Raw genomic sequence first — 11,179 nt, 5'->3', positions numbered from 1 at the left:
ACAAGTGTGTAGGAGGGCGGGGGGAGAAATAGAAGAAACAGATACCAGTGTGCCTTTATTCTCCAGTGTGCAAAGGACATGCAAGCTCTTTTTAAAAAATGGATGAACACCATCTGCCACTGAGGGAGCAACCAGCAGGTCTAGACAAAGGTAAGATGTGCTGGTAAGTCACACTGAATTGCAGGATGACTACAAACCTAAATCCCCAACCTTGAGGGAGAGGGTGCCCGCCTCCAGAGAGGTGATGGCTGGAGGCCTGAGACCAACAGAGGAGTCCTTGAGCAGACCACAGGAAGCAGAGGTGTAGTTAATCTCAGCACTGTCATTTATAGTGGCAGTGTGTGCAATTTGTGACCGTGGTGAATTACCAGTAAGTGCTAAGAGCAGCAAAAGCAAATATTGTAGAAGGAAAAATGTGTTTTGTAGCCTTTTCAGGAAAAGGCTAGTGAAAAGAAACAGCAAAATGAGTTATGAACAGCTGAAGAAAAAAGCCAGCAGAGGGAGATGGAGCTCTTGGAAGCTGACAAAGGCAGAGTTTGCTGACCTGTGTATATTTTGAAAACCAGAAAAGCAATGATGGTCCAGAACTGTAAGGGACACAAGCATCACTGTTTCTGAACTCCATGTGGGGAAAGTTTTGACAGAGATCAAACTTACTCACTAGGAGATCCCTTGTGAACTCTGAGTACACACATTTAAGCAGAAGGTTTCTTTGCCATGTGTCAGTTTAATGTTCAGATCCATGCCATTCAACAAGTTTATCTTAAAAAGAGGTAACTGTAGAGCTGCTCGGGCAGCTATCTTCCTGCTCTGAGCTGACAGGTTCATCCACTTCCTCAACCCTCTGTTCTTGCCCTTCAGCTCTGCTTCATATTCTTCAGATGTGTCTTTGTAAAACAGGCTTGTGGAAAATTGTGTGGCAAGGGTGTTGTCACTGTAATTGAGCACCGATGCTGTAAAGGCTCTGTAAGGCTAACTAATATTGCTCTGGCTTATAAGACTATCTCCCAGAGTGACAGCCTGCTGGTTGAAAATGGAGGCCTTGAGGTAATTTACTAGTCCCACCTTGGGCCCCTCATTGGTTTGTAAAAGATGGAATCAATCTTGCAACAGAAAGATACAGTAATGTACTTAAATCCATATAACCTATCCAATTCCTGGCAAAAAAGTCAAGCAGGGAGCTTCTGCAATGGCTGATAAGAGATGGTGCTTAATTGTATATATTTTTTTTCTATGCTGGTCTGCAAGGGGGATATTTAGAATCATTCTAGTTTGAATTTGATGCATTCTTCAGCCTGACAGTGAACAAAAGTCATGTTGATTTAAAATCTTTTACCAGGTGAGGAGTGCCTTCTGTTTGCACTAGCTTCCGCTTGGCCTTTCACTTCTGGCTAACCCAGCATTTCAAAGCCTCTGAGCTTTGTTCATATAATCCACTAATTCAGGTATGGGTGATTAATAGCCTTACTCTAAGAAGAAATGCCCTTTCTTAGCCCACAAAGGTGATTTCAAAAGGCTTGTTGGGTGATGCTGTTTCAGATAATATTTCCACTAACCCTACCTCCCAGGCCCCTGGGAGATTACAATATAGTTAGTTAAAACTGCATAAATTCAAACTAGGGGTTTGTGGAAAATCCCCAAAGCTGGCATCACTGTGTTGATGTAAAAGTCACCACAGCTCTTTTCTCCTTGTACAACTAGAAGGTTGGAGAGTTGAGATGAGGCTTCCAACCACCTCTTAAATTTAGTGGGCTGACCCAACTATTTAACCAGAAACCATTTTTCTCCCCCTCCCCTTTCCCAGCTCGAACTTTTTCAACCCTGTAAAACCTATCTTGTTCAGGTTTAACATTTTTGGTAATTCTTGAGACCAAAAAGAATTGGTCTTGTCCTTGTAATCTTTTAAAGCCCTAGACAGGCTCCATCCCTTGATTAAGGCTTCATCCCCTATGAATATTTCATCAGTAAACATCTGTTGATAACCTTTTTCAATGCTTCTGGCTTTATATAGCCTCATGGGGCCTGTTTCTGAAAGGGGACCCAGACTGTTTTATTTTAAAAACTGTCCCCATAAACCATTTTTCACAGTACCTGCATTTGCAGGATTTACCTCAGCCAATCTGGTACAGAGAATTCTGTGAATATTTTGGCTGTAATGCTTGATAAGCTCCAGTAACATCACTATAGAGAGAGGTGGTGTGGGCTGTAAATATCCTCCCTCTTCAGGTTCTGTTAAATCATTCTGCCATCCCAATGAAACCAAAGGATCAGCTATATGCTGCTTTCACAAATTGTTTAAAAGTTCTTTCCCTGGCTCAGGCACTAGTTTTTGGAGAACGTACCCATCACCAACAACACTTTGAAAGGTCTTTAGAAATTTTACCACCTGTCTTGTTTTTTAAGCCTAAGGTTTATCACCCTTAAGAGGGACTTAAAACCACTGTCATTTGGAGACTTGCTGCATATCCACCTGCTCTGCCTACCCTTGTGTATCCACATCTGAAATAGTTTGTTCCCTTTTAAACAGAGAATGTTTTAAAATAGTTTCTGCCCTTCATGAAAGCAAAAGAATTGAAGGAAAATATTTAAATGACATCCCTTTAACGTTGCTTTTTCTCAACTTTATTAGAATTGGATTTGAAATAACTGAGCAGTTGAAATTGTAACGCAGAAAGAGCAGGATGTCAACACAGGCTGGCAACCAACGTTTGGTGTCACTTAATGTATTAGTGACAGGAGGTTTCTGTTTTTCTTTTAAAAACTATGTAGGAGCAACTGAAGGAAGGTGCCTCTAGCTTGTGGGAAAAACAGATTTAAGTAAACTGTATAGTGACTAACATGTTTGCAGCTGCTAAAAACATTAAAAAAAAAAGGGGGCTTGTACAGAGGTAAGAGTTCAGCCATAATAAAAACACTCAACTATGCTTCTGAGAACAAAAAAACATTGGAGGGAAGAGGGGTAGGTAGAGAGAATAAAAAACATCAATCAATATTATTCTAGCTTAAACAGATGTTCCCAGAATTCCTGAATCTGGCTATGACAGGATTGGTAAAGAATTTCATATAGGATTATGAGCACTGACAAGCATCTCATTCCCAATTCTACACTGGAAAAAAAAAAAAAAAAACCCTCTGACTCTAAACTTGCTTAACCTCTAGTGGACTATAGGTATGAAATGCGGACCCTAAAGTCAGACCCACTTACCCACCGGTAAGTGTTCATCAGGAGTTTCATTCTGTAAGTCATCTGGTGGATCACAGGTTCCACCTCTAGAGTTACTTGATATGTTGAGTCCAGACCAGGTGCAATACTCCATGAAAAACACAATTTGCAGGAGCAAAATCCACTTCAACATTTTCTTTAAAGAAAGATTTTGTTATGAGGGCCACTTCCTTCCTTCCGGTGTGGCCAGAGCAATGCTAATCCATTACCACCACAGTACCACCCACTTTCACCTCCATTCTATTGGTACTAACAGTTGTCCTGAAAAGACTTTTCACAGCCTCTGTCAACGGGCTCTTTTGCTACAATTGTGTCAAACAATTCGGGGACTAATACTGACTAATAAGCTTCAACTACTATGATCCTTTCATAGGGAAAGCCAGAGATGCTCAAATCTCTGATTCTTTGGCTATGCTAGTCTAAGACTACCAAAAGTAGAATAGAAAGTGTGAAATTATGGACAGAGGTCAGTGGAAAAAGCCATCATCATTGATGTGGTAGCTGATAGTGAGAGCTATGGTAGTCTTAAAAAAACCAAAAAATTAAAATCCCCTCCCTTCCCATTTTTGGCTTTCTCAGTCTTTACTTTGGAGCAGTAGCACTTGAGAATTTGGAGATCTTGCTGGAATGCCATGGGAAACGTTACACTAAAATACACTCGATGAACAGAATAAAAGTAACTGTCCAGTTGCTAAGTTCTGCCTTCTGAATTATTGTCGTTAGAACTTTAGTACTGTTGTTCCATCACTACAGCCAAGAGTCTTCTCAATTCTGCTGTTCTAAATTCCAGGTGATCTTGCCACTTTCTCCTAGGCACACTGCCTTACTGGCCACCAGTTGCAAGGCAGCAGGGAAGGCTCTGTGCTCCGCTTCTTTTACTCTTTCTGACAAGGTCTCCTCTGTGTCTCCAATCTCCACGGGAACTGCCTCTTGAAAAATTATAGCTCCAGCATCAACTTCCTCCTGAAAAAAGAAAATCAGAATACTGTAAACTGAAAGAGGGGGAAGAGAAGACACACACGTAGGACAGTTATTTGCTCTGGTTACCTTATACATAAGTGGTACCTACTTTCTGTGATATGTGAGGACTACAGAAAATACAATGGGGTCATACCTTGGTCTGCAGGGAACTGACGGGAGTCTGTTTCCAAGAATAGAAGCATGTAGGCCAGGGTGAATGCCGTGAAAACATCTGACATTTCTGTGAGGCTGAGGAATAGCGTCCCACAGAAAGCAGTGAAAGCCATGGCACTTAAGCCATATAAAACTAGACTAGACAAAATGCAGGTATATTTACAACAGAGAATTATCTTGCATTGACAAGGAGATGGATTAAGTGAGCCAAAAGACCTTTCCACCTCTAAACTATTTATTTCCCACGTGATCAGTAATGTTCCCTGCTGTCTATGAATTGTCTCTCAGGGATTCCTTCACTTGTGGAAATGCCACAATGACATACTATGGAGGGACAGAACCACATCCATGTCTGGAAGAACCGAACTCCTTGCCTCCTCCCATGCCACAGTGCTGGCAAGAGTAAGAAAATGGATTTCTTATGCAGCTATAGGAGTGGGAGGATGATTTCAAGCATTTAATGAGGGAGCTACGTCCTGCTACTTTCAATCCTGATAAGTAAATGGGGGTGGGGGGGGGGGGGGGAATCTTGCTTCTAAACTAATTGAATTGTGCAAATGCATTCTCCACAAACGGTGAGAAGTCAAGGCTCATCAACCCTATGGAGTTCATAACATACTTCTAAGATACCAGGGAGGGAGAGGTTAACTTGTAAATAAATTTTTCAGTTAATCATCAAGAGAGACCAGAGGCATTTTAACAGGGGTCCAGCTGAGCAATGTTTTCTGTGGAAGCCAACTCTTCCAAAAGCCCCAGCCTCTCCTAGCATCATGCAGGCCTACCACTGCTAGTTGAATGATCCAAAAAAAATTTTTTTACATGTTTTTAGCAGCTGCAAACATGTTAGTCACTGTACAGTTTACTTAAATCTGTTATTCTCACAAGCTAGAGGCACCTTCCTTCAGTTGCTCCTACATGGTTTTAAAATAAAAAACAGAAACCTCTTGTCACTAATACACTAAGTGACACCAAATGTTGGTTGCCAGCCTGTGTGTTGACATCCTCCTGCTCTTTCTGCATTACAACAGTTTCAACTGCTCAGTTATTTCAAATCCAATTCTAATAAAGTTGAGAAAGCAACGTTAAAGGGATGTCATTTAAATATTTTCCTTCGATTCTTTTGCTTTCATTAAGGGCAGAAACTATTTTAAGACATTCTGTGTTTAAAAGGGAGCAAACTATTGTTTCAGATGTGGATACACAAGGGTAGGCAGAGCAGGTGGATATGCAGCAAGTCTCCAAATGACAGTGGGTTTTAAGTCCCTCTTAAGGGTGATAAGCCTTAGGCTTAAAAAGCAAGACAGGTGTCAAAACAGAAATATCAGCATCAGGAAATTAGGTGTCCAGGTCTTCTGAATTTCTTATGGGAAGTCAAGAGCTGGGCCTAAGACCATTGCTTATCCTGCTCAAAGCAGGTCTTGACAACATGATGGCAATATTGCCAACTCCAAGTGTTAAAAGAAAAAAATTATGACTTTTACAAAATTAATGTAGTCAGGGTTCTTTTCTTTGCCTGCAGGGGTGTGGGCTTTTAGGTTAAAGTCACTCCACAGTTTCAAGCTTTTCTCTGCAAGCATGAGGGCTGGAACAGTTTTTTTTGGGGGGGTAACGAAAGCGGAGATTCTCAGGCGTCCCTTGATTCCAACAACTGGAGCTTTAAGGAGAACGCTAAACAGGGTGAGGCTCATGATCGAAACATAGGACTTGGAAACACGGTAGTGGGTAAAGATGTTGCTGATCACCAAGGCCTTGCTTGGGCTAGCGCTCCCACTGATAGGACAACTGGTGGAGCAACACTACTGTTACCAATGGTAGGAAGCTGCACAGAAAAAGCAAGCGTAGATAAAGCCTGAATTCTAATCTAGTATTTATTCCCAATTCCCCCAATGCCCAACATTCTAAAGAGTTCCGCTCCCTGTACACCTAACCATTTCCACAAACGAAGAGGAAAAGCAGAGATCCTTTTGACACAGGTATTATTCCAACCAAGATTATTCACTGCAAATTTTTCAGAGCTGCTCATTGCTGTTAGAAATGGCGTACTTACAGCTACAAAGTGCACAGTACAGCCACTGATTCGGACTCCAGCTTGTAATACCAATTTATGGGCATTTGCTCCTTTAAAAGAAGGTAGTAAAGATGGATGAATATTCAGTATTTTTCCTAGAAAAGAATAAATGAAATCATCATCATCTCTTAGCTCTCAGCCCTCGTTTCACAAGTTTAAACAAGTAAATGCCTCCTTACTAACCAGAATGCAAAATGCTCATAAATGCCATGTCAAGGCAGCCCAAAACTCATCAGGAATCTATGTTCTACCCGATCAGGGTTGGGAACAATAAAACATTTGCACATACATAGTACACTTCTCCCAAGAATCTCTGCCCTGACTATCGTTTATTTATAGCTCCTTCTTTTTGGTGGTGTTCTCTTCCCCGGTGTCATGGTTTGTTCTTCATCTGACTACAGACACATTCCTATTGCTCATAGTCCTTAATACCCACTCAAGTTAGTGACTTAAAATATTGGCCCATGGAGGCAGGGAGTGTCACACAAGCTTCCATGAAAGTGGTGAGATTTCTTCCTAGGTTAGTCTCCTAGCCCCTAAGGACTGTTCAGTCTTAACAGAAGGAACTGCTGCCTACACAGGAGCATCCCCCTGCCCGTCCAAAAAGCAGAAGCTTGTGTGACACTCCCTGGCCTCCTCAAAACTCAGGATTAAGGTGGCCCCCTTCTCCATGATAGTAGAGTTTAAAAGGGGCTGGCAGGGGCATTAGGAACCAATTTTGCTTTCTCACAGCAGACTGAAGAGCTCCCTACTCACCAGCCGCTAACGCTGACGCAAGGGGTGACCTTTCATCATGTTAACAAGGTTGTACGTTTGGTGTGATGGCTGGTTTCTGGATGCTCTAAAAGGTCCCTTGGACTGATTCTTGTTCACATGTTCAGGGTCACTTCAATTGCTTTGCTTGGGGTTAGGAAAGAATTTCTATCCCTGGCCCCACAAAACCATTAGCTGAGGTGGTGGAGGGGTTTTTTTGTTTGTCTTCCCTCCCCTTTTTCTGTAGCAACTGAAGTTAAGGGTGAAAGCTATGCACCTGAGAGCAGTGGGAGCATGTCGGATAAAGACAGCCTGATGGGAACTTCAGCTTAAGAGCAGCAGGTGTGTAGGTGACCTATCTGAGAGGTTCATTTTCATAACACAAAAAGGCGACATATAACCTAGGACTCTAGTTTTGGGGCAATCCCATCATAGTAGAAATCACTTGTAGTGGCCTCCTGTCCTGAAACTTGGGCACGGGTTTGGGAACAGGGGAAGCTAAGGAAAGGAATCGATAGCACAGAGCCGGGGAAGACATTACTACCTTGTGCAGATATTGGCATCCCATGAATAAGCATGTTTCTCCCCATTATTGGCTTGGTTGGGGATTTCCAAGCATATCATGTTAAAATCCTAGGCACACGATGAGTACTCAGGCCTTACACTTATTTAGGATCAGAGGGACGACTAAATGACATTGCAGCTTGAGCTATTTCGATAAATGCTACAGCCTCAGCCTTTGAACAAACTATCAGCATCTCATGGCTTATTCCTGCATCGTCCCAATCGTCATCACCAATGATGGGATCAGCAACCGGTTGGTTGGTTAGCTAATGATACACAACTGGTGTGTCACTAAACTGCTTTAAGTTTCTAACTCCCCGTGCAACCAAAGAGGGTGCTTTAGGTGCAGTTTTGGGGAGAGGGAAGGTTTCTGTTCCAACCATAGGTGACAGGTATCATAGGCTGGGGGAGGCTATGCCTCCCCAAACTGTCTGGTGTGGTCCTGCCCATGCTCTGCCCCCAGACTCCCTCCTGCAGTTCCCAGCGCTTTGCCCCAGCCCAGGCTGGCTGGGGCTGGCTGGCTTGCCTCCCGCAGGGACTCAGGGCGGCTGGTGCTGGGCCTGGGCCTGCAGGGCCTGCCTGGCACTCAGACTGTGCCACCAGGCCCTTTGGGGCTGGCCACCCAGCGCACTAGTGCTGGGGGTGCTGCGGCCACGCCACTTGGCCACCCGGTGCTGGGCTGGGGGCCGTGGTGGGGGTGCTCTGGGCTCCTGCGGGGGAGGGGAGGCAACAGTGGAGGGGGAGGAACATTGGGCACAACGGGTGGGGCCAGGGGCTAGCCTCCCCCAACGGCCAGGTCATCGGCCACCCATGGTTCCAACCTTCAGCAGTTTTGTACCTTCTTAAAAAATCCAGAATATAGTTGATAAAGGTTTTACTATTTCAAGTGGTCAATCATCTATGTGCACTTGGCTTGTTTTCTCTATATGTTTGCCAGACGAAATACAATGCTTAATTGCAGCTGCAAAATGTCTCTTGTTATGTTTAGAAGTATGTCTTAAAATAGTGTATTTACCATCCCACTTTTTGACAAAGGGACCAGACAAAATCCGCATAAATCCTGCAAGACAGATCAGTTCAACTGAGAATTCTTCAAGGACTTTATCAACTGCATTATCAAATTCTGTGCGACTTCCATACAATTTATGGTCAATTACCTACAATATCCAAAAAAGGAGAGAAACAGACATGAATGTGGGATTAACTTGACTCTCTCATAAAACAAGAACATGCTGAAATACTACGCTGTGATCAAATAAAAATCTAAAACTCCATATATGACCAAAGAACGGTGTCCAGATACAACAAGGATGGGCACTTTAGAAATGCACGTAAGTAACCGTAGATCAAATCCTATAGTTTTCAACTCAGACCATATTCAGCCAAACTCATGTTGAAAGCAGTGGCAGTTTTGCCTGCTTAAACTCAGTTTAAGGCTACAGGATTTGGACCATTAACAATTAATTATTAATAATAACCTGAAAATTATAACAAGCACCCTAACTCTTAGACTGGCTTAACCAGCTTCAGCTGATATGAAGCCTTAAAACAATCTACAGGGTTTAAACCCATGCAAACCTTAGATCAGTTTAAATTGCAAACAAGATTCTCCCCTCCCCCGACCCATTTAAAAAACTTAACATAGGACACCACAAAAGGCCAGAGGGCTAATTATAGGCATGTTAAGAAGGAACAGCTGGGTAAGGATGTACAAGGATGAGGATTGCTCCAGTTAAAGTTTTCCTTGCTAAGGTCACACATGCCATATTTAAATGTGAATAATTTTAAAATGAAACTACCAAAACTATTTTCTTAAAATATCCATAGCTTTAAAATAATGAGGCCTGTTAAATACCAATGAAATGTACCAAAAACAACTAAGTTTAAAGTCAGCACATTAGGTTTGAAAAGTTTATGCTAAATTGGCTGTGCAGTTGTACAGTGCATTGGCAGTGTGGTTGAGTGGATAGGGCTGGACTGGCTTCTATTATTGCTTTGCTACTGACCTCTTGTGTAACCCTTGACAAGTCACTTCACCTCTGTGAGGCTCTGATTCCCTTCCCACTCTGTCTTATCCATTTAGATTGTGAGCTCTTCAGGACAGACACAGTCTCTTAGGGTAGGATCCACAAAACACTCGCCGATCCCTGGAGACCTCTAAGCTCACTCGGCACTTATGTTTTTCAGGTCAAAAAAGGTCCCTGGGTGTCTCAGGCTCTGGGCAGGCGCACTGCTGCTTCCCTCTAGGCATCTGGACACCTATCTCCTGCTCCTCTAGAGTGATTCACGACCCAGAAAATAAGTGACTGAACGCCTATGTCACAAGCGGGGTCCAGTGCTGTAGGCAACCTCTGAGCATGCCCCCAGACCAAGTGTGGTTCAAAATCTGGCTGAGGAGGAAGCAGCGGTGGTGCCATGCACCTGATGACTTTTAGCCCAGTGGTTAGAGCACTTGCTCAGGATGTGGGAAACCCTAGTTCAATTCCCTCCTCTCAAAGGGCAGGGGGGAGGATTTGAACAGGGGACTCACACTTCTCAAGAAAGTGCTATAACCCCTGAGCTATGGGATGTTCTGTTGTGAAGCTCTCTCCACCTCTCGTGTTGAAGCTTTTCCACTGTAGATAAATAATTAAAATGATTGGAGCACAAGGACTGGACCCCAGGTCTCCTCCCTCCCTCCCTCCCTCGCAAATGTCCTAATCGCTGGACTCCAGAATCATTCCTACTCTCAATCTGGCCCCAGGATTGTCCTCCTATAAATAGTCATTCAGCCAGAGAATGAGAACGCACGAGAATGATGCTCTAAGTCCATTGGTTAGGGCACCCATCAGGGAAGTGGGGGACTGACTCAGGGCCCAGTGCCCCTGCTCCAATCACTCTTGCATTGTTTATCCAATGGGGAACACCTTCCACAGGAAAGGTAGAGTGCCCTGCATCAGATGATCCCATCACTTAGTGGTTAGAACACTCTTCTGAGAGGCGGGAGACCCCCTTTCAAATCCTTGCTCCCCCTTTGCCACAGAGATGGGGACTGAATGTGGGGCTCCCACTTCCCAGGTAGAGTGCTCTAACGAGCGGGCTAAAAGCTATAAGGTGTGCACCACCACTTCCTTCCCCTCCCCCCATTTCATGTGGAATGAGTCAAGTGCCTACATCATTCCTGCAAGAAACCCCTTAGGCACCTAAGGTGCCTGACTCTACATGGCTGGTTCTCATCCGTGGATCTCTAAGTAGACCTTGATGCCTCCCTGCAGCCTGGACTTAGGTGCCTGTCTTCAAGAGAGGTGAGGGGCTTAGCTCTTGTCAGCTTCTCCCACTGGCTAGCTTAGACAGCTCCCCACCTAATATGCTGGCTTTTGCAGATTGTGTTCTGAGGTGCCTTTCTCTCCCTATGCATTGGATAGGGAGCCTCAGTGCCTAAAAGACAGTTACCTGTT

The 11,179-nt window shown here is 43.8% G+C and overlaps 1 protein-coding gene across 1 annotated transcript in view; it reads right to left on the bottom strand.

The window, feature by feature from the left end:
* Positions 1–2,599: 2,599 nt before the first annotated feature.
* GART (phosphoribosylglycinamide formyltransferase, phosphoribosylglycinamide synthetase, phosphoribosylaminoimidazole synthetase) overlaps positions 2,600–11,179 on the bottom strand; it is a 62,600-nt gene continuing 54,020 nt past the window's right edge. Inside the window, exons 21-23 of the mRNA XM_073361842.2 lie at positions 8,758–8,899; positions 6,405–6,520; positions 2,600–4,186 (exon numbers count right to left, since the gene is read on the bottom strand). Coding sequence (XP_073217943.2) covers positions 3,989–4,186; positions 6,405–6,520; positions 8,758–8,899 — 456 coding nt within the window. The 3' untranslated portion in view covers positions 2,600–3,988. The remainder of the gene's footprint in view (positions 4,187–6,404; positions 6,521–8,757; positions 8,900–11,179) is intronic.

The sequence above is a fragment of the Lepidochelys kempii genome, chromosome 1 (genome assembly GCF_965140285.1).
Source record: "Lepidochelys kempii isolate rLepKem1 chromosome 1, rLepKem1.hap1, whole genome shotgun sequence".
NCBI lineage: Eukaryota > Metazoa > Chordata > Testudines > Cheloniidae > Lepidochelys > Lepidochelys kempii.
Note: the sequence above shows the minus strand (reverse complement) of the source record. Positions and strands in the feature narration are given on the sequence as shown.